Source organism: Clinocottus analis, unplaced genomic scaffold (genome assembly GCF_023055335.1).
Source record: "Clinocottus analis isolate CAN_PGR_092001 unplaced genomic scaffold, fCliAna1.0.p SCAF_8, whole genome shotgun sequence".
Taxonomy (NCBI): Eukaryota; Metazoa; Chordata; class Actinopteri; order Perciformes; family Cottidae; genus Clinocottus; species Clinocottus analis.
The window spans coordinates 11,410,041-11,431,884 of NW_027176240.1; the positions used below are offsets into that span (position 1 = coordinate 11,410,041).

At 41.4% G+C, this 21,844-nt stretch overlaps 3 protein-coding genes across 13 annotated transcripts in view; 1 reads left to right on the plus strand and 2 right to left on the minus strand.

The window, feature by feature from the left end:
* arhgap22a (Rho GTPase activating protein 22a) overlaps positions 1-9,033 on the minus strand; it is an 11,968-nt gene extending 2,935 nt beyond the window's left edge. The window contains exons 1-9 of one of the 7 annotated variants that reach the window (XM_068567443.1): positions 8,949-8,974; positions 8,609-8,708; positions 7,803-7,933; positions 3,435-3,631; positions 2,603-2,690; positions 871-999; positions 482-692; positions 263-389; positions 102-175 (exon numbers count right to left, since the gene is read on the minus strand). In XM_068567443.1, coding sequence (XP_068423544.1) covers positions 102-175; positions 263-389; positions 482-692; positions 871-999; positions 2,603-2,690; positions 3,435-3,631; positions 7,803-7,911 — 935 coding nt within the window. In that variant the 5' untranslated portion in view covers positions 7,912-7,933; positions 8,609-8,708; positions 8,949-8,974. Of the gene's footprint in view, positions 1-101; positions 176-256; positions 390-481; positions 693-870; positions 1,000-2,602; positions 2,691-2,810; positions 2,940-3,434; positions 3,632-7,184; positions 7,648-7,802; positions 7,938-8,608; positions 8,709-8,948 lie in introns of those variants that run through there. The other 6 variants (XM_068567439.1, XM_068567440.1, XM_068567445.1 and 3 more) reach the window with 6 other exon arrangements.
* On the minus strand, positions 8,964-15,153 carry si:ch211-223a10.1 (putative ZDHHC-type palmitoyltransferase 6). 5 transcript variants are annotated; one of them, XM_068567452.1, is made up of 12 exons: positions 14,862-15,153; positions 14,136-14,271; positions 13,879-13,989; positions 13,640-13,772; positions 13,033-13,211; positions 12,793-12,866; positions 12,459-12,621; positions 12,276-12,358; positions 11,581-11,771; positions 11,105-11,190; positions 9,946-10,059; positions 8,964-9,033 (listed from the first exon to the last, which is right to left on the minus strand). In XM_068567452.1, the coding sequence occupies exons 1-11, from the start codon at positions 14,980-14,982 to the stop codon at positions 9,957-9,959; spliced, it is 1,380 nt and encodes a 459-aa protein (XP_068423553.1). In that variant the 5' UTR covers positions 14,983-15,153; the 3' UTR covers positions 8,964-9,033; positions 9,946-9,956. The 5 variants fall into 5 exon arrangements, with proteins under 5 accessions (XP_068423553.1, XP_068423551.1, XP_068423552.1 ...); XM_068567450.1 differs by having other exon boundaries at positions 8,979-9,120; XM_068567451.1 differs by having other exon boundaries at positions 8,980-9,116.
* Positions 15,154-15,567: 414 nt separating this feature from the next.
* wdfy4 (WDFY family member 4) overlaps positions 15,568-21,844 on the plus strand; it is a 39,484-nt gene continuing 33,207 nt past the window's right edge. The window contains exons 1-8 of the mRNA XM_068567586.1: positions 15,568-15,795; positions 16,556-16,786; positions 17,588-17,836; positions 18,872-18,983; positions 19,771-19,898; positions 20,237-20,365; positions 20,488-20,677; positions 21,518-21,707. Coding sequence (XP_068423687.1) covers positions 16,766-16,786; positions 17,588-17,836; positions 18,872-18,983; positions 19,771-19,898; positions 20,237-20,365; positions 20,488-20,677; positions 21,518-21,707 — 1,019 coding nt within the window. The 5' untranslated portion in view covers positions 15,568-15,795; positions 16,556-16,765. The remainder of the gene's footprint in view (positions 15,796-16,555; positions 16,787-17,587; positions 17,837-18,871; positions 18,984-19,770; positions 19,899-20,236; positions 20,366-20,487; positions 20,678-21,517; positions 21,708-21,844) is intronic.

Sequence of the window (21,844 nt, forward strand, 5' to 3'; positions counted from 1 at the left end):
ACAGTGAATGGGACAGCAGCAACAATACAACCCATCATAGTCACATGAGTGGGCTTAACACTGTCTGATTTACAGCAGATGACAAAACAGTGTGGACTTACTTGCAGATGTATGTGAGGAGGTTATAGTTGACCTGGGGCAGGGATTTCACCTGTTTGCCTAGCTCCCCTTTACCCTTAAAGAAAAATAAGACATGTTTATTGTTAAGACAAGAGTTTGGAAATGTACCAGTAAAGTGTTAAGCAGACGTGATTACCATTACTTTGTCCTTGGTGAGAAGCTGAGCACAAGAAAGGAACTGTGTGTATTTGGAGAAGGGGATTATAGGCTCCGGAAGCTCCCGTATGTACAGTTTTAGCAGTGATGCCACTGTGTGGACATCCGTGGTACTGTAAGAGACAGGGAAACATCCAGTACTCGTCAAAATAGATTATAGCTTGGCATGCTGCTATCGATAAAATGCCTCCTCCCACTGCGTTACCTGTCAAACACTGGCTTCTCGCCACGGTCAAAGGCATCTTGCAGCTCTCGAACATGATTGGTCTGTCCAGGGGCCCTGAAAAGGCCCTCCTCCTGGAGCCCGTGTTCACGTATGAAACACACACACTGTTCGACCAGCACAGGGACCAATCGCTGAGAGCCACACTGGGCCTCGTACAACATCGTCTCCTCGAGGTGCTGCCCAAAGACACCTGCATCCACATAGGAAATGAACACCAGTCTGGTCATTAAGAGACATAATGTTTATTTATGTGTACCTTATGTGTGCCAAATAAGTTTAAGTCCTCTTTTGAAAGAGTTAGTGACATATTTGCTTTATGTGAACATTTGTGTTTGTACTGTATGTATACAACTGCTTGAGAATCACACCTCCTCCAAGAGGGGCCCATATGACTCTACGGATGGCTCTGACCCATTCCTCCATGTCACTCTGAGAGTTGGCCATCAGCAGGAATGATTCGTGGCTGATGCCTGTTCGATCCTTTTCTCCAGCCACTCCTGAAAACACAAACGTATTTCATTACTTTCTGGATCAATAGGACAAAGTGACTAACACATCTCAAAGCCACAGTCTTTCAAATAAAGAATCGGACATAGCTCAGATACCACTTTTAAAATGACTTTGCTATACAGATGAGTTGTATCATTTGTCGAACTATCAGTATTTCTAATAACCTTATTAGCTCCAGCACCCCTGTAAAGTACAAAGACGCAGCCATGCAGCTCTGCCTCCCTGCCTGTCCTTTTTCTGGCTGCACACAGCGTGATACCACCTGGTTTGACATTTCAGTTTGACATTTCAGTTGATTTTAGTTGAGCTTTGATTACACTATGTGAAAGTCTCTCCCTTCATGTGATATTGCAACCGGTTGTTTTTCAAGAGGTGGAAAGCACTACTCAGTTACTAAAAAAAGAAATAAAAGCATCACAGCTGCTAATCATTAAATGTTCTTACTTTTATTTTACTAATGAAAACCTTCTTATGATACAATCCAAAAGACAATGATCTTTGTAATTGGATTTTGTTGGGTTGGCTGTGTAGGCTGTATATCAGTACCTGCATTCAATATTAAGTTATGCACTGTGGTGCATGGTGTGTTGTGTGAGAGAAATGACCCAGAAAGAGTAGTGTTCTCTGTGGACACCAGCCACTGCACCACGTCTCCTTTGTCTTTCTGTCCATCTCACATGTTAAGACAACAATCCCATTTACTACAAATTGCATTTTGTTTGCACAACTGCTCACCATTTTCTAAAGCACATCAAAGTGTTTTAGATTTCTGAATATGGTTTTCTTAACTTAAAGGCAGACTCTGGTCTCCATTCAATTTTCAGTTTTTCCACCTTGTTGATCCCAGCAACACAGAAAGCCACAGAGGGAGATGTAAACAATAAACTGTTTAATCTGCTTTCCATCCAAAGTATTCAACAGGGGTGACATGCATCATAGCTGAACACATGAATACTTCTTACCATCATTGATGGAAACTTCATCCTCAGGATAAAATGTCAGGGTGTTAGTCAACCTGCTGCAGAAATGGCTCATGTTGAACTTGGATCACAAGAGTAAAATAGGGGCTACAACCGATGAATGAGTATTCCACAATGCCATTACATCAAAGGTTATACAATGTAAACTGTCTCATATTGTCCAACTCTTAACTTAGTCTATGCAGGCCCTTTGTTCTATCTGCTGTACATACTGTCCACTGTTTGACCACCATCATGCCAATCCCACACTGTCGAGAGCTGAGATGATTAAAGCCGTTGTGGAACCATTAGAAACATGGTCATTGAGATCCCATCCTTTCTGCTGTTGCGTTGTGGCCTGAGACTTATGTGTAGCTATTGATTTATTTTGTTATGTCACCCCTATTCATCACTTTGATTCTGGGTCAACAAGGTTTACACAGACCTGCTGAATTCACAGTTTGATCATAATTTCAAGCAACACGGAGATATTTTCTGTAATTTACAGCAAACCTGGCATCAGGATAATGCTCAGGATATACAAATCTTGTTTGTTTGACACTTACGCAACAGATGGTTCAGCAGACTTACTTACTTACTTACACACAGAGTTGTCAACATGCCAACTCACCTGGAACGATTTCAAAAGGGTGACGACCAGGCTCGTCCTGATTGGCAGGCATCTCATTGACCTGACTGCCCTGAAGGGGAATACAACCCTATAGCAAAAAAAGAGAGGCAATCCTGAGGAAAACACCTGTATCGACGGTATTCAAGGGCCAAACAATACATCAATTAGCGGTTCTGGACTTGGACGTGTGGTGCATGTAGAAGATTACAGAGTTCTGAGAACACTGAGCTCCTGGCATCTGTCCAACAGAGGGAGGCAACGCTGGTGGAGGGAGGGATGACTCAGGGAAACATCTACAGTATTTATCCCTCAGGCACTTCCTGTACTGTGCAGCTCTGATCCCTTCACCGTGGAGAGGGTCAAAGGTTAGCTACTAAGTGCTGACAGCAGAACACCAGGGCATCTAGTCACCACATTATCAGTGTCTGTGTGAGGGCAATAACAACACACTACGACTTCAATGAAATGTGTGGAGATGTCTTATGGAGCTGATTTTTGTGTGAAAGATGATTGGATATTTACCCAGCTTTAGTTTTATCATGAAAATAAACTTAAGAGCGTGACATAATGCAGAAAAGGGTTTCATTTTACTTGAGGGCTGCAACATTTATTTTGTCGCCTTATTTTAAAGAATCAATAAGCTATTTTCAGAGCTGGAGATTACATGTATTAATTGCTTCCTGCTGGAAAATACTAATCAGAAGAATTTGTGAAGCTTGAATATGTAACAGGCCTTGAATCCAAATTAGTCATGATGTGCAGCAGTGCAGCCTCCTGGGACAACAGATGATATCAGTTAACTCTCTTGTGTGTGTTACTTTGTGAGCATCACCTGTGCCTTGGTTTCATCCTGGTCCTTGTAGAAATACAGAGCTTCGTTCCTCAAGACAAACCAACGCAGTTGCCAGTTTTTCATGATACTCCTCTGTCTCTTCAGCCAGCCAGCCTTCAGTGCCTTCTCCTGATCCAGAGGAGAGCAGGGCCTGGAGACCCGAGACAACTCTCCAAGCACCATGCTCTTGGACCGCGCTGCATGGACACACACATAGAGATAAAGTGAGGGGAAGGGGAGCTTGCAGGATGTAGGGCACCAGAATTAGCGTAAAATAGAGAGAGATGAGGAAACAGAGATTAGACAAAAAAAGAGACAAAAAGACAGAGAATTCATGTTCATTCTTGTCTTTGTTGTGCTATTATTCAAAAAATTCACCCACAGACAATCCCAAATCATTATTCACAAAAGTCTCTCTTGGGCGCAGCTAAGCCGACAGGACTGACTGTGCATCCAGATTTCCTCCTAAGTCAATGAAACAAGGCATGGCCTCCATTTTGTAGAAAAGACATCCTGTTGAAGATGAAATTCATCCATCTATTTCATTACATTTTATTATGTGTCTCAGATATTAATGAGGGCATATATAATTTTCAATTTCTTTGCAGCACAGAGAGGAGTTTTGCTCTGGATCAGGTTGCACTTTAACTGCTACAGACTGATTACAAGCATGGATTATATATTAGCATCAAAAGTATAGAGCAAAAACAGTGACAGTAGAGTGATCCCTGGGGAGTCACATGGAGAAAAAGAGAGAGATAAACAGAAAGCAGAGAGAGAGAGAGAGAGAAAGAGAAAGAAATCAATAGTGTATTTTTTTCCTGTTAATTGCCTCTTGCTTTCTGCTGAGGACAGCAGGAAGGGTATCTGCAAGGGCCTGGACTGAAATCATTCTCTCCTGCTTATCAGCTCTCCGTCTGCATCTCTCATTTAATTTCTTCCCTTTTTGGATGTCCTTCATTTGCAGAATCATGATTACTGGGAAGTGAGAAGACTAGGGACCATGCGAAGCAGCCATTAACAAAACTGTATCCTGACAGCAGGAGCAGACAGAGCAAGATCTATTAATACAGGAGACGTGGCCGGGTTTTTTAACCTCCTTAAAGAAGAGGCAGGAAATCCCAAAGAGGAACTGGTGTTTTGCTCTACTGTCAGCAAAGAACTCATGTACAAGGATACAATTGCTATCTTTTTAGGAAATAAACTGTTACTAAAAGTGCATCACTTTGTATCTAGTAAGGTTAATACAATAATACACATGTGGGCTCAATAGTGATAATCAGTGATGGAGCATTCAGATCCTTTACTCACTACCTTTACAATAGCACATAGTGAAAATACCCCATTACACATAAAAGTTAAGTATTCAGTACTTTAGATAAGTAAAATCATCTAATTATTATTAGCAATTGTCCTTAAAGTATCAAAAGTAAAAAGCACTAATAAAGCAGATAAATGGCTCCTCCGAGTGTTTCACTGATGTATAATATGTATCATTGAGGTATCTATGATGCATCATTCTGTTAGCATTCATACTGTTCAGCATCTATGTTTTATACTTTGGGTACATTATTCTATAACGGTGCATAATATTTTACAAAATGTATCATACATTTTGTATATAAAATCTTAATCTGTAAAGAAACTTGTAAATGTAGTAAAGAGATTTAGAAATATACAATATTTCTCTTATATTGCTTAGTAAAAGAATAAAATGAAATGCAGGTTGAGTACAAAAACATGGCCTCAAATGTGAACTTCAGTACCTGAGTAAATGGACTTGGTTACTTTTCACCACTTAGAAATGAAAGTTAAAGTTCACGTTATGTACGGATTATGAAAATGGTCCAAGTCAGTGTTACATTATAGTATAATCATATTAATTATTAACAATGCATTACTTGAGCATTTTGCTGTTGTGTTTGGATGCAGTGGAGCAAATGTAAACTACTTTATTTACTGTTGACAATGCACTGCATCTTGAGCTCATTGAAATGTACTGATGTGGAATGAGTAAAACAACATCAGATGGAAATAATGAACTCCAGTACAAGTACTTCATCGGGTACCTAAGTACAGTACCAATCCACCACCACAGCTAATACTTTTTGGATATTCAATCCTGCAACTACCAGTAATTCAATCATTCAACTCATTAGACTGCTATAATTTATTAGATTACCAACCAATGTAAAGTTCACACATGCATTAATTGTATTGTTATAACCGAAATATGAATGAGACCATATTCTTCATGGTATTTTGGCACCTATACTATATAGTGCACTATTTCTTGACTTTAAGCACATCATCTTTTATTCAAATGTCTTCAAAAGCCACACAGAAAATGAGAAGCCTCAACCACAGCTCAGATTTGTACCAAGAACTTCCTGTCAGACCCTCCACAACTTAACTGCTGTAGGTTTCAGCTGATATCTTCTGAGTGCAGATCCAGCTCTGTGTTGCTGTATGATGCTGCATAAAAGGGTCAGAGGAGAGCAAAGCTGGAAATCTAATCAAAGGAGAATACCATTACAGCAAATGAGAGGTGGCAAGCGGACAAAACTTGACAAGCGAAGTGGCCACTGCACTCACCAACTGCGTTCATGAAGGAGAAAGAACAGGCACTTCTTCTTCACATCTTTTATGGTCTTACTTTCACTTCTGGTCTCAAATAAGATGACTGCCAAAGGACAAATAAAGACACAACCCCGCCTAAGCACACACATAAATAGGGATTCTTAAAGCTGCTGCTTGCTAATATATTGCCCTGCTGTGTGCATTTTCATACAACATCCTTCCTGTCAGGGTAGACATGTCATGTGGATATTCCTTTCTATAATCCAATACCAGTCCATTTCCTTGAGATAAGTTGACAACTGTCACAACTCGAGCCACCTGAAACAGCTTGTGTCAGTTGTCTATTGCAACCACCTGCTACGAAGAGCACAGCTATACTCTGCCTCACGATAATCTCAGTGCCAGGAGTTGTTCCTTTGATTTAGAAATTCCTTATTCATCTTCACACGGTCATGTGATAGGCATGTATATTTGGCGTCCCGACTTCAGTGGGTTTTACCCGGCGCTGGAAGAACTATGTTTGACAGTCAGCTGTTGTGATTTACACGAGTGGCAAACCCTGCATTCCTTTCATCCTCTGATCTAGAGTCTCCTGTCAAAACCATGCACACTAAAAACTAGCCCAATAAACCCAGAACATATAGTGATGTAGTCACATGTTCTGATGTAAAAAATGTCAGGTTGCAGACCATTGTTGGAGGGAGGATCATCCTTCCAGAGGGTGTGTTTACTACTACACACTGTCCCCCCCTAGCAGGTTCAGATCTTTTAGCCATGGGGGTGCTACAATAAAGAGACACAAGAGATTACATCACTCTATAGTAGAGCCGGTTAACTCTCAGTGAGAAATGGGCGTGAAAGATGAAGCCTCAACACTTCAGATCATGCAAGAAAACTCAGGTCACTGCTGACACTGATGGTCACTGGGATGCAGAATGACACTAGTGCTACTAATATAGCACTGCTCCACCTTTTTGCTGTCAGTATCAATAAAAGTACTGGCTCCGATATTGATGTCACATTATTACAAAGACAGCAGGACAAACGGAGCGCTGCGGACACAGCGAGAAAGGGGGAGTAAGAAATGGACTGCAGAGAACACAGAAAGAAGCAAAGAAGGAGAGAAAAGAGATGAAGGGATGGAAAAAGAGAAGGAGGGACTGTGCTTACCCCGGCGTGCCTGTTTTATCTTGGGGCTCAGCATGGTTACCGTTGCTGTGCTGCTCCCTCTCACAGAGACATGACTGCATCCCTCTCTTCACACACTACTCCTCACACACCCAGACACACACTGAGTGCCTCTCGCTGCTGCCTCGCCCTGTTACTCCTCATCCTCCCTGAGCATCTTTCTCCCTGGCTCACTGTCTTGCACTTGGACACTGTCTCCGTCTGATTTCACACACACACACACACACACACACACACACACACACACACACACACACACACACACACACAGACAGACAGACACGCACAAACGCATGCAGGCACACACACACACACACGCACACACACACACACACTTACAAGCACTTAACCACACACTCTTGCCTTCCTCCCCCTCCTTTTTTCGTCTCACTCCCCCCGTCTGTCCCAACGGCCCGGCGTGCTGTTGTTCTCACATACTGTACCTAGAGCCCTGCCCTCTCTCTCTCTCTCTCTCTCTCTCTCTCTCTCTCTCTCTCTCTCTCTCTCTCTCTCTTCTCTCTCTCTTCTCTCTCTCTTCCTCTCTCATTTGCTATCTGTCTCTCTGCCTTCTGGTGCACACTCTCAGTATCAATTTCTCACCGTCTATAAATATGTCTGGCTGTGTGTCCTCTGTCTTGTCACCCATTTCTTTGCCTTGGCTCCTGCAGTTGCTCCACAGTCTTCCCAATCCTTCAGGCTGTTTGCTCATGGAGATTTGATTATGGTCTCATCTGTACATGAAATGCTACCTCAGATCAATACATTTGATTTTACTGACATCATTTGTACCATCAAATGTTAAATGCAGAGTAAGTGGCCACATTATTGTATTGTCTGTACCAGATGTAGTATGCATTTAGGAAGACGTGTGTAAAACTGACAAGACACCACTGTAAAGGACTCGTAGTTATTCATCAAAAATCTTTAACGCTAAAACTTATAGTCTGAAAAAATAAATGTCCCTCAGTCACTTAAAATGTGTTTTATGAAAGCTGTTGTTGTTTCTACACAGCCTGGTTGGTCTGTAGAAGATGTGTTAAAGCAAATAAATGCTGCAGTTCAAGAGGCTGGATGAGAATAAAATACAGTACGGGCGACACTGCTGATTGAGCTTACTCATAATAAATAATAATCCACACAGCTCAAACGGAACAATCAATGATAAATGGTCACCACACTCACTAAATAAAGGCTTTGTAGGAGTAGCAGTACATTCCTGATACAATTACTTTGGGAACGTAATTACTAACACGTTCTAAATATAAGCTCATAGCCTGATAATACAAGCTCAACTTTAAATGAGAGCTCACTTCGATAACCAGGAAGTTTGATCTGAAACAACATAAATCCACACCTTACTGGATACAATGATCATTCTTGCAAAACAAACTAAAAGTGAGTTTTACCTGTTAATTCCTTTTGTTTGTCACTGGTCAGATGAGTCCTGCATTGATTCAAGGCAGTGGACCCGTCTGCACATTGTATCCCTCTCCTCTGCGGCCATTTCTAGACACACACACACACACACACACACACACACTGAACAATAACAATACTGAGATCTCAGTCCTCTGTTGAATTGATAATCAGTAAGAAACAAATCCAATGACATTCACATTCCCGAAGAGAAGGGACTACTATTGCTGCCATCAGTAACACACCGTTGACGTGCACTTGAAGAATGCTGATGTGAACAGACTCTGATAGAAGGAAGGAAATAAAGACAGTCATGCGGGTATTACTTGCCATGTCATCTCAGATGAACAGACCAGAAGACGCCCGTTCAGGAGCAAGAAAGCTTCACAGTCCCAAGCAGCTGCTGTGGTAGATACTGCTTTACAGAGAAACACAACATACCCTCCTGCTGTCCTCCTTTTCTGAATATTTTAGTCGATCTCTCACTGAGGAAGTGAGCTGCCTTGATGGAGAAGTGAAAACGGCTGACTTTTAACAAATATGAGTTTTATCCTTAAGATGTTGCTACTGTACATTTCCCCTACTCACAAGAGGGTGGATTTCTATGCTCTCGTAAGCTTAAAAAAAAATCCTGAACGTGTTTCTCTCTAGCAACACATTCAGTGGTGGAAAGTATCTCAGCACATTTACTCAAGTACTGTGCTTAAGTACAGTTGTCACATGCTCGTACTTGAGTATTTACATTTAATGCTACTTTATACCTCTACATTTCAGAGAAAAATGTTGTACTTTTTACTACACTATGTTTGACACTTAAAATTACCATGAACAGATAGAATATGCTCACATGATATAATGCAGTACTATACTACAGTATATATAATGCATTTATAAGTGGCTCCACATTGACCAACATTTAATTGCTCTTTTTTGTATTAATTAGTGATAAAAACAGAATCATATAATATTATACAATCATACAAAAGGAAAAGGGGGTTCTGGATAGGGAGTACTTTTACTATTGATACTTTTAGCACATTATCCTGATAATAATACTGTACGTTCACTTAAGTAAACTTTTTGAACTTGGGATTTTAACTTGGATACTTTTTAGACTATGGTATTTCTCAGCACTTCAGCCCAATTTTAGTGATGTTTTTTATTCAGAATAAAAACATAATGGCACTAATGAGGTATCACCTTGGAAACCAAAATAAATTTTGTAACCACAGATAAAATACATTAGAACATATAAAACATATGGAGGTATATACAATAACACTGATCCAAGGACAGAAACATACAATAACAGCAGTCATAGGCTTACATGCGCTCATCTTAACCACTGCATATAATATCACGTGATGCAGCCAACCACATTGTCCAGACACTAGCCGCTGAGGGAAGTGGGGAACATCCTCTATAATCTAGACATGTGGTCCTGAGGGAAACAAAGGAAATGAGTGTGTTTAATTGAAGGCATGAAAAGAGCACATCTCATTAGTGAGAGCAGAGGAAGTGTCATGGCTCAAATGACTGGGAGCAGGTCAGAGAGGTAATGATATTATGTCAGGAACAAAGTCTTTCAGTGCACTTGCTAGTCACCATTATTACTAATCACAGGACGTCCTAATGTTATGAGGAGCCTACACAAATCTTCACAACTTTAAACAATGCTTTTACACCATAACACACTTTTCTTCAAAACAATCATAACAGTGACATTCAACAGACTTAAGATGATGCAGAATAGCAAAACAGGTGTAAATGTGAGCATTCGTTCAGAGGTTTTTCCCTGCTAAAACACAGTTTTGGAATCAAGTACTTCATGACACAGAACAAAGTAAACAAACAAGTTAATTTGAACATATACCATCTTAACGTATTCTGAGAGGCTTCTAAAAACTAGGTGAACATGTAAACTGTCAATCTGCTCGCCACAAATTTGCTGACTAATCTATATTCTGTAGTCTACTGTGTATTAAAATATAATATTAGGATGTAAGAACATTCAAGTACAACATGTTATGTGGCATTAAATACTCTATAAATGGACAACTGGACACAAGATAAGCTAACATTTTTAAATGTCTATGGCAGTTTTGTCCTCTCTTGTTTGCCCTCTTCCCACCCGTCTCCGGCCCTCCAGCAGAAACGACAGCACTATGACCCAGCGCTGTCCGAGCGACCGCTGCCGCGCCGCACTCTCACACTGTCGGAAGTAGGTGCTTGTTCCTGTGGCCACGGCATCAAACTGCTCAATCAGTAGCCACACCTCCCAGATCAGCGTCAGAGAATTCATCGTCACCATCACCACAACCCAGAACTCCTCTCCGAACAAAGTCAGCCACGACGACAAGCTGCGATTGCCCGCGGGCATCTTGTCTTGCAGGTAACTTGTTGCCGTGGCAACAAAAAGCAGGTGGGCAACCGCCATGGAGAGGATGAAAAGGATGAAGAGGCGGTGGTTACTGTGGCCGACGCACCGGTTGAGGAAAAGGCAGTGGTGGTCGTAGTCTTTGATGCACACCTCACACAGCTTGCAGTGTTTGGTGTAGTCCGGCGGAAACAACTGTGAGGAAAGCAGAGACATGGTGGGAAGGAGAGCGACGTGTTTTTGATATGTTGGAGCCCACGAACAAAATAATTAGCATCTTTAAAATTACCAGCGACCATCTTTAAAAGCAGACCTTACAATCTACTGCTTTTGATTACTGCCTTTTAATTTTCATTCAGCGAAGAAAATCACCTTGACTTCACCATGACTTAATGGACATAAATATTTTATCACATTAAATTGTCACAGCGTTGATTCATTGCTTTTCGACGCGGAAGACCATGTGAAGTACACCCAGAGGAGAAAGGCTGTGTGTACATTTAGATCAAAACTGATGACTACACATACAGATGGATATGGTGGTATGCAGAACACCACAGCTCTCTGACCGTGTGAACATCTTACCTCACAGTATGGACAGAACCTGTGAGGGCTCTCGTTGTTCTCCACCAGGTCAGCGATACAGGAGAACCGAGGATCTGCATCTGCTCTTTCCAGTGTCCCAGGGTCCTGAGTCAGAATCTTGCAGAACAGAACAAGGACTACGGAGAAGTGCACCATCGACACATGGACCAGAACACTGTTTGACCACACACATTCAAAAGGTTAAGGATGAACCATTGTCAATTTTATTTACAAAATCCGAGAATACATTTGCCATACTGTGTCTATTTGGGCGTGCAAAAGAACTATGAGAGCACTGGCCATGTTGACAATTGTCACAGGAAAGCTTGTGGAGTATCCAAAATACAAATATTCTCGATATGACTCCATGGTGACGCAAGAGGAAACTATTGAAACTGGAATTAAACCTCTATTCACAGATAATTACATGAAAAGCCAACTTTCATTTGTTGGTCACAATGTTGCTTGACCTGAGGGTGGCACCATAATATTTAAATATCATTCTGTGAAGACTATTATAATTATGGACCAACTTTTAAAGCAATCTGGCTTTTGGTGTAGATATCCCTGTGGGACGGGCAGACAAACCAACCATAATTGAGAGCCTTTCTGCTAGCAGAGCAAAACAAAAGTTATATAATACGTTAATATGCTGGGACATGACACTTAATGTGTGCTACATTTGTGAAGGATATTAGGCATCATCCTTGCATAGAAGCAGAGCAGGGAATGGAACAAGCCAGCTATGAGGGTTCCCAAGTAGACTGGGTTGGGCAACCTGGAAGGAAGACAGACGATATCTCAACAAAGAGATAAAACACACAGTGAAATAGGTTGATGTACTGATAAACATTTCCCACGTAACATTTTTGTCAAACCTCTGGTATGTGGTCATGCGGTGGTACTGTGTAAAGATGCTTCTAGCCAGCCAGGGAAAGAGCAAACCACAGGTTAGCCCCCCATAGCCTCCCAACATGGCTGCTATCAACAAGATGGCAGCTCCGCTCAGGGTTGGAAAAAACAGTGTCCAGTAATACAAAACTGGTGAGAAAAGACACACAATACGAACATACAAAGATGTATGAACAACTCATAAACACACACAGACCACTCGTAACAGTGCCATTGTTATCATCCCCATTGTCCTGATTATAATCATCACCCTTGTTTTTGGCAGTAATTGAATTGAATGGACTTCAGAGTAATATTCACCATGAGACTCCCTCGGCTGGTGGTGCATTGGCTCTTTAATGTATCGGCTCAGTAGCTTGGTGAGTTGCTGATGTCTAGAGAAAAATACACAATATTGCAATGTATTAATCAGCATCAGGATCCCAAGACAGAGAAATAATCTGGCAATGTAAACCTTCTGGATATCTAAAGGCACCAAGGGGTGTTTCTATCTCATGCAGTGGTCTGCTAGTCGGGGATTTCTAGAGACAGCAGATTCACCTAAATGTCTTCCCCTGTTTGCTGAGGTCCAGTGGCGTGAGGCCGCTGTGGTTCTTCTGATAGAGCATCCTGCACCCTGTTCTCTGCAGCAGTGTCCAGCACACCTCCACACCACCCCTCTCCGCTGCAACATGGAGTGCAGTCGCTCCCTGCTGGTCAACTGCTTCCACAGCACATCTCTGAAAGACAGAGGGTTGAGCTGGACAGCTGCTAAAACAAATCTCCACTGGTTCCAGTTTCACAAATGCATCCTAACGTTAAACTGATGAAACATTGTCACATTTCCAAGTATGAATGCAGCTTTTTATTTGAAAATGTTTTACTATATTGTGTACTGAGTGTATTTTCCTTCACGTGTATATGAGTGATTGATGACAGTGATGCTTATCTACATTGTAAATGAGATGGATTGAGAACCAAAACAATGAGCTAAATGAAATGAAAGTGGCAAAATGCAGTTTAAAGTTATGTAAAGTCATAGTTGCTTGTAATTCTCAGTCGGTGTGGCAGCAATAGGTACCCTATTGCATCCTCCTTTATAAAATTGTATCATAATAAACAAACTGGAGCATGTGAGTGAGTGAGAGTCAGGGGCATCATATCATACCTGGTCTCTGAGCAAATACCGAACCACCTCTGTATTGCCGGTGGATGCAGCCAGGTGAAGGGGTGTTAGGTGGTACATGTCTGTGTCTGAAAACCGGAACATTCCTGTCTCCCACAAACAGTGTACTGCAACACTGGGAAAGATAATATAACTGTCAGTGCATGCAGGATTTATTTGTGTGTGACTGAGTAGCCAAAGAAAAACATCAAAGTTTGTAATGTGTCGTTTTATCTCCTCACATGCTGCCCCCTGTGACTGCATGATGCAGTGCTGTTTTTCCCTGCAGGTCTATGAGACGCAAGTCGGCTCCATACTGCATCATTTGATGTATAATAAAGATGTTCCCTTGCCTGATGAGAGTCAAAAGCACAAACTGTTATTACACTGGATCCATTACAGAACAAAAGGCATGATGCTCACGCCATGACAGTGTCCCATCAAGAATTCGGGCATATTTGTTGAACACTAGAGACCTAAATATGCAGCGACTACTCACCTGCAGGCAAAATGAAAGGCTGTCTGTCCTGCATCACATGTCAGGTTGGGATCAGCTCCATTACCCAGGAAAAGGTCAACCAGGGACCGGGTACCATGGAGTGCAGCGTAGTGGAGCGGGGTGAAACCACCCCAGCCTGGATGAAGACAAACACATACACATTACAGTCGGATCTGCAGTAAATGAGACAAGCAATATAGGCCTGACATAAATGGTCTGTCAGCCTGTTGATCATTGAAACCCTCTGGAGTCCAAGGATAGAGTTGCCTTTGGCACAATGTGTCTCTGTTATTACAGGATTGGTCCGTTAAGATCTGTGCCAGACCATCTCACAGATGAGCTGCAGCAGGGTTAAGTTTCCCCTTGGCCTTGAGACAAAATCACAGCTGGAGACACTGGAGCACAATCAAGTTTAAAGTAGTCCTTTGAAAAGAGCAAGATGAAAAATGATAGGCTACTTTGATCAATATTATAATGTTTCACATTCTAAGTTACACACATTGTAATGTACAAAATGTGAATTACAGCATAGGAATAACAAGTGTGTGCTCTAGGTATTCATCGACAGTTTTCTGGCTTTAATATGAACCAATCAGGAAATATCATCCCAGATTTAGGCTAGAAACTATAGCATACTGACAGCAACATATTAGGAAGTAGTGGCCTGTAGTTTCACAAATATGGTGTAATTAAAAGAGCAACGCTGACCATCTTATTCCACCTTACCTTTTTGCTTGAGAACTGATCGGTCATGTTGAAGGCACTGTATACACAGTTCAATATTCCCTCTTTGTATACAGTCAAATATGTCTCCGTGGTTATCGGAGCACACGGGCATCGGATGCATTACGATGGGAGCCCGCAGGCGGCCCGTTTTTATTTTCACCGACAGAAACTGCAACGGAAACAAAAATCAACTCTTAGGACGAATCGCTAGAATATCCTCAGGTAAAGTGGGAAAGGAGATCATCTTTCGGCACAGAGTAACGTGGATCTTTCGTTGTGCTAAACTGATCGAGGCTGGCCACGCCCTGGACACCTCGTTGGTTGCAGCAGGTCACATGACCGCGCATGTCATCCTTGTCAACGAAACACTTGGGCCCTATAAATAAAATAACACCTCAATATTTAATTAGCAGCATGCAGGACATGGAAATAGCCAAATTAAAAAGAAAATGTATTTGCAGAGATATTTAAAAAAATATATTAAAAAGGAAATATCGTTTAAGTAAACTCGTGGTAGGCAAGACATGCATTTATTATTATTCATTTTTGCAAACGTTTGATTTCCTACAGCAACATGCGATACGTTAAGTTAGAAATACACAATGAGACTTAAAACCCGCAGTGCACAGAGACTGTTTACGACGTCAAAGTCTATTTGCGGCACTGGCTGTTGCTTTTTTTTTTGTTCTTCGGGTGCATTAAACTATCCATTGCACGTGCTCTGCTGTCTGCTGATAAAAGTTAGTTGACACTGCTGCAAAATGTGACGTGTTAGCCGACGCCCTGTTAGAGCGGTGAGGCGTGTACTTGTCTGTCTCGAGACAGCACTGAGGAGAAAGCTCTGCAGAGGAAATAAAATGGCTTGAGAATGAATGGTCACGCTCGCCATGGTGCTCGTGAGAGTTCAGAGAGGGAGTGTCTTCAACTTCAGCAGGTGATGGCGATTCATGTGACTGTCCTTTCTTTGTAGTCATTTTTTTTCTTACTTTTCGTACTAGGTGAAGAAGGTGTAAAATTAAATCACATTAATGATGGCTGCCTTGCAATATGACACTGAGTTAGCATCACACCAGTGCAGAGCGTCTACAGGACAGCTCGAACAATTACACCCGTAGTTAAAAAATGTGTGCAGTAAACAAAAGCACTGTGGTACACCAGGCACAAGGTTGAAGGTTGTCTATTTAAGGACTGTTTTTGGGCCAGTTTTTCTCTCTCCGCATATTAGCTGTCCGCATATTGTTATATCATTAAACCCCACAAGATGGCGCTGTTTATCTACGTTACATCAGCGCCGCGTTCATATTACTCCGCAAGCATTCAAACTACACTGTTGCGATCCAAGCCCCCATTGCTGACCTGACTAGTCTGTTATTACATAATGTAAGACCATTAACAACACCTGTGTGGATGTTCTACGATGCTTTTTAAAGATTTGTTTACCTTTTCAAACACAATAGTTATAATCAGCAGGCACACATACAAACTTGATTTGTTTTTAATCGTTTCCCCAAAGCCTTCAGTCTCTCCATTTAAACCTGCTATTACACACGGTTTGCTGGGGTATTTGGTGAATCATGGGATCCTGTCAGTGAGATGCAATGTCTATAAAAAGCCTAGGGACTTGTCTCTGCGCTGAGGTGGGAGGGCCCCATCTAACCAGCTAAACAACACTTTTTCACTTCTGCTTCTCTTAGGAAGTAAGGCGGCACATGACCTGGGCCAGCTGACTTGAGTTGCTCTGCTTGTTCAAAGTTCAGTCTGCTTGGTGCAGATTAGTAGGGGGCGGATAATTTTACTGAAGGGTCGACACAGTGGGTGCTTGTCATGGCCGAGCAGGTCTCTGCTTGTCTTCTGGACTAACACAACACAGATGACAGCGTCCTCGTAGAGCGAGGAAAAATCAGATGGCACTCACACAAGTACAGGTAAGAGGACTTAAGCATGTGTGGCATGAATAATGTTCCTTTTGAACGGCATAGCCAAGGTGGCTACTGTACCCGCGATCATGTATTTCACACACTAGGTTGTATGTACTTGTCAATAGGGATATGTGTTTCACAATTAACTTGGGATGCTTTTGCACCTTCTTGCCATCAGTGTCTCTCACACACTCGGCACAGAACATTCTCACATGATGAGAAAACCTCAAAGTATTTATTTGTCTGGAATGTGAACTGCCTTTCCTTTTACTTTACCAAACAACCTGGCTTATCAGTTTAGCAGTCAAGCTCTACTAATGTCTCCTATTGTTCACCATGTGGGTGTGACGTTAAACAGAAAGTCCCAAAATAATATCCCTGTAATGAGGAAACCAGGCCAAAATCAAAGCCTCAGTCATACAGATCCATGTCTGCTTGGGAGCAGGACTCCTTATCCATAGATAGTGGGAAAGAGTGTGAATCAAAGTGTGACACATAATAGCAGCTTCCTGTGTGAAGACATGTATTCCACATGAATAACTTTAGCAATGTTAGGGGCAACTGAGAGGGACAGAACATATTTGGGTTTAATCAGTGTCACAAGGATTTGAGTTTGTACAACAAAAAGTCCCAATTTCCATCTTTTTTCCTTTTGTGCAACTCAAATTGTCAAATAGATTTCACTTATTTTGAGAAGTGAGACAATTCAAGGTAATATGATTAAAAAGACATTCAAGATATTATGTGAACTCTGGGTATCTAAAAAAAAAAAGAAACACTCTGAGGATTTGTCACTTTTTCCTCCAGGACCAGAGTGCTAAAGGGGAAAGGATCAATAAGGAAACTGGAGAGCTAAGTGCTTCAGGGGAGTTATCCGTCTCTGTGGAGTTAAAGGTGGAGGGCTCTTGTAGGAACCCTCAACTCCTGCAAGTGCTCAAAGAACAACTACAGGAGCTGGGAATTCACACAAACTGGAGTCCCGACCACAGAACGGACCATGTCCCTTTAGGACAGAGAGAGGAGCTTCTAGTCAAAGCCTTGCCTCTCTACATACAGGTATGAACCAACAAAGGGTATTTTTATCGCTCATTGTTCTCTCATGCATCCTTTAACAGAGTTATAATTTGCCTTTTATTGGTCAAACAAGTGAGTTATTTTATTCTATCTTGAAATTAATTTAGACTATCAACTGGAGAATCATTACCTGATTATGGCAGGATACTTTAAAGTGAAGCCACTTTGAAAAGGTTTCTTGAGGGCCTCAGGTCAAACGGCTCCAGACCGATTGAATGAAGCAACATGACATGGCAGTCAGCTGTTTGGCCCTCAGCTGATCCAATCAATGTCTTTGATTAACTGGAAGAACAAGAATGTATCATTCTCTTTGCCTGAAATGCACCACAGCCATGAAGATTTTTTTTTACATGTGCACACACGCGGTATACATTCCTGTGTGTGTGTGTGTGTGTGTGTGTGTGTGTGTGTGTGTGTGTGTGTGTGTGTGTGTGTGTGTGTGTGTGTGTGTGTGTGTGTGTGTGTGTGTGTGTGTGTGTGTGTGTGTGTGTGTGTGTGTGTGTGTGTGTGTGCACGCCATTGATCAGGCTCACAGCTGCAGACGTAATCACTCTGTGTGTGTACTTGTATAAGCCTCATGACCAGAATGTAGGTCCTCACTTAAGAACAGCAAACCCAGTGAAATGTGATATCCTCTTATGGAACTGAAAAGAGCATATAGTACTGGCTTCCATTTTTTTTATTGTGTAGTACATTACCCAAATCAGCTGTTATTCAACTATAATATAGTTACATTGTTTTACTGCATCTCATAATGCACCAATTGCTTTAGAGCTAATGTTACACATGAGTACATACAGTACATGGCAAAATACAACCCAATGCGAACATTATTGTATGCTAATACTTCCATACCAACAACAAATAATATAATATGTTCAGATACCATTTTCACTTAACAATGCTTTTTGCAGTCAACATCATCTCTCATGTTTGTCAGTCAATCATGACAGGCTCTAAAGATTGTATTTGCTCTCCAGTGTATGTTGTGTGATGGACTATCTCCTCTGATCTCAGGTCTTTGAGGATGGTGGCAGACTTGAAAGTTTGAACATAAAGGGCCTTGCAGCTCTCACTGCTAATGCTGTCATCCATAACATCCACAACAGACTGGCCGAAAAACCTGCAGGTACTAACAGCTGCTCATATATCATAGCAAATGCAACACAGTTTTTTTTTTCCAGGTGAAGGGACTTTCTACCGATGCTATCCACTTCTGCATTTTCAGTGGGCTGCAGTTCTTTTCCAGATTTTCTTTTTCATATTGTGAATGTCACTGATGCCGTGTTATCAAAGCACAAGCAAGCTGTTCACAAAAATGGGGAAACAACGTAATCTGAAGTTCCTTTTGTTAAGTTTGGACACTTTCTCTGACTGAATGTCAGTAGATGCATTTAACACCTCTTGTTTTGCCTCCTCGGTCTCACTCCATGTCCCTCGGTTGCTGGTTGGGCATGTATTTCTTCTGGGGGTATAAAGGACAATCTTTTTTTTTATTTTAAGGGAAGTAGATGCTTCTTGTTTTTGATGCTGTCACTGGTATCAAGTTTAACGAAGCACCAACATGGTGCATGGCACTTTTTAACTACTTTAGACTTTAAAGGTGTGACTTTCTCAATTTGAGGCTCATCTGTTCTTCTTAAGTGTTTTTATTCATTTATTTTCTCAGGAAACCTTGTGTAGCACAACAACTTGACACTTACCAAAATAGAAGTGGAATGCAAATTTTCTTTCCGAACATAGACATGAAAGTTTGACACTTTTGCCCACACTTGACTAAAAAGTGGATTTACATTTGACTGATATCTGTTGCAGTAGAGGGGGAAGGGAAATTGTCTTGGGCTTTTTCATGAGCCATAGTGCTTTGTGGTCATTGTTCAGCTTATGTGGAGTCATGTTGAGTTTTTTGTTTTCAGAGGCGGCTCGTGGTGAGGTGGTGCGGTTTTTCCAGAAGCCGGATACGAAGGAGACAGACAGTGAGGCGAGAGACAATCAAGGGTGGCTCCTGTTAAAGTCTCTGCTGCTGCTGACAGCGGATAGCTCAGTGAGTGAAATGTTTAAAGTGAAGTGACGTCAGGTTTCTATACTTTCAGTTGATCAATGTTGTCGAAGGATTCTTACATTTGATGGGAGTCACTCTTTCTTTGGGAAATGAATTACCCTTATTTACTGCATGTGAATCCTTGACTGGTATGAGATGGCGGACATTCATTATATTCTTATATTGTGTATATAATTACCACACATATTCACAATGTATGAAAAAATGTAAACATTGTTTTTTATATATTGTCCAAGGACTATGCAAGTTGTTAAAATTAGTCATAATTTACAGTGAATCATTTTAAGGTGTGACTCTGATCTATGTGTGTGTGTTTGTAGGATATATTGTCCTGCATGAACCCCGGGCTCCCTGCTGCTTTGGTGAAATGTCTATACCTGCTAGTGTGCCTTCCAGCTGAAAAGGAGAACTTGGCCATAGAAGAGACCTTTCAGGAGCCATTAACGCAGGTCAGTTTAGGCGAATACATTCATTTTTCACATTTTTCCTCCTAACCAAACAAGCTCAACTTGCGCTGCTTCCTTTCTTTTTCATTAGATTTTGTGGTTCTCACTCTAAACCTCTTCTCCAGGTTCTACTTCAGCTCTGCCGGCAGCCAGTCAATGTGGAGAGACTGGTGGAAACTCAGGAGCTGCAGTGTCTGATCATTGGCCTCACATCACTCTGGGACCAGACCAGCGCTGCATGGAGACGTCAGGCCTCCCGGGTCCTCAAGGCCGTCTCTGCTGCAGCAACAAGCAACACTGTCCCGAGCTTGCAAGGTAAGGTAACTTAAAAACTATGGGGATCGGTTACATATCTGTTTATCTTGTAGTTATTTAATTGTTCTGCTCCATAGTTATAACATACTATATTTCATCAGTTCCACTGAACACATAAAGTATTGAATACATTTGAACACAGCCTGCATAGAAAGGGATTTGTTATATTTTATTCTGGAAGATTATTTGTGCAGACAGATATTTTTATTCCAGTAACGGGTTGATTGTTCAGGGACACATGACCACACATCCCAGCAGAGCAAGCAACATACTTCAAATTTGTTTCACATGATGCCTCCATCAGTCCAGATAATTCACTTAAATGGGAATGTTCTGCTACGCACAAGTTTACGTTGATTTGTTTTGGACATCAAAAACATTTTCAGCAAGATATTTTTTGTCTTTGCTACAGAATCGTCCATCTCTAGCAGTTTGTTAAACCCGGATGAAAGCAGGATATTGTATTGTAGCTTGTAATGTATCTGTTTTAGTTTAGTTTGATTCGGACATCACAGTAGCATTTATTATATACCTTAATGCACAAGGACCCAGATAGTGTTTAGTGTTTGTAGGGAAATGCTAATTTACAACCTCTGTCCACAGTACTCTTTTTAAATGACAAAAAAAGAAAAGATATACATCCGCAAAATACATTCACAAAAACATATTCTTAAGAGAAGTATGCTTGAACCATCACTTGTTTGTGTGATGCATTTATAGAATTGGACATTTTGAGTGTGTGGATGCAATTGTTCTATATTTCTTGTTCTCTATCTGTATTGTTTATCTCTGAACAAATTGCTACCTTGCTAATCAAGAACACTGTCATTTCCTCATTAGGCAAGAACTGTGTGCGCATCTGCATCCAGAACCTGTTGCACATCCGTGCTGATGTCTCGGGGTCGTTGCTGGCTGAGGTGGCTGTGGCTGTGTTCAGCTTCATTAGAGACACTTACTCTCTCAATCCAGCCCTCTTTGTGGAGTTTGACAACAATAACGGCTACAAGGCCCTTGACATCATCTTGAAACGGTGAGAGACAAGGAGAAGAACAAAAGAAGAAATAAATACATTCATAAACATTCTTTAAAATTGGGTGGGCTTGCATTATTTAAAAATCATTTGTCATATTAATGTAATTTGTCTGCACTTAGTCAGTAAAGAGATTA

What these genes read in the sequence shown, in the direction of transcription:
- si:ch211-223a10.1 (XM_068567448.1), bottom strand. Translation starts at nt 14,982, where the DNA reads ATGCATCCGATGCCCGTGTGCTCCGATAACCACGGAGACATATTTGAC. An exon ending in GGTATTTGCTCAGAGACCAG is followed by an intron (nt 13,212 to 13,639) that starts GTATGATATGAT and finishes TCTGTCTTTCAG; the next exon opens with AGATGTGCTGTGGAAGCAGT. An exon ending in CCAGCCGAGGGAGTCTCATG is followed by an intron (nt 12,622 to 12,792) that starts GTGAATATTACT and finishes TTTTCTCACCAG; the next exon opens with TTTTGTATTACTGGACACTG.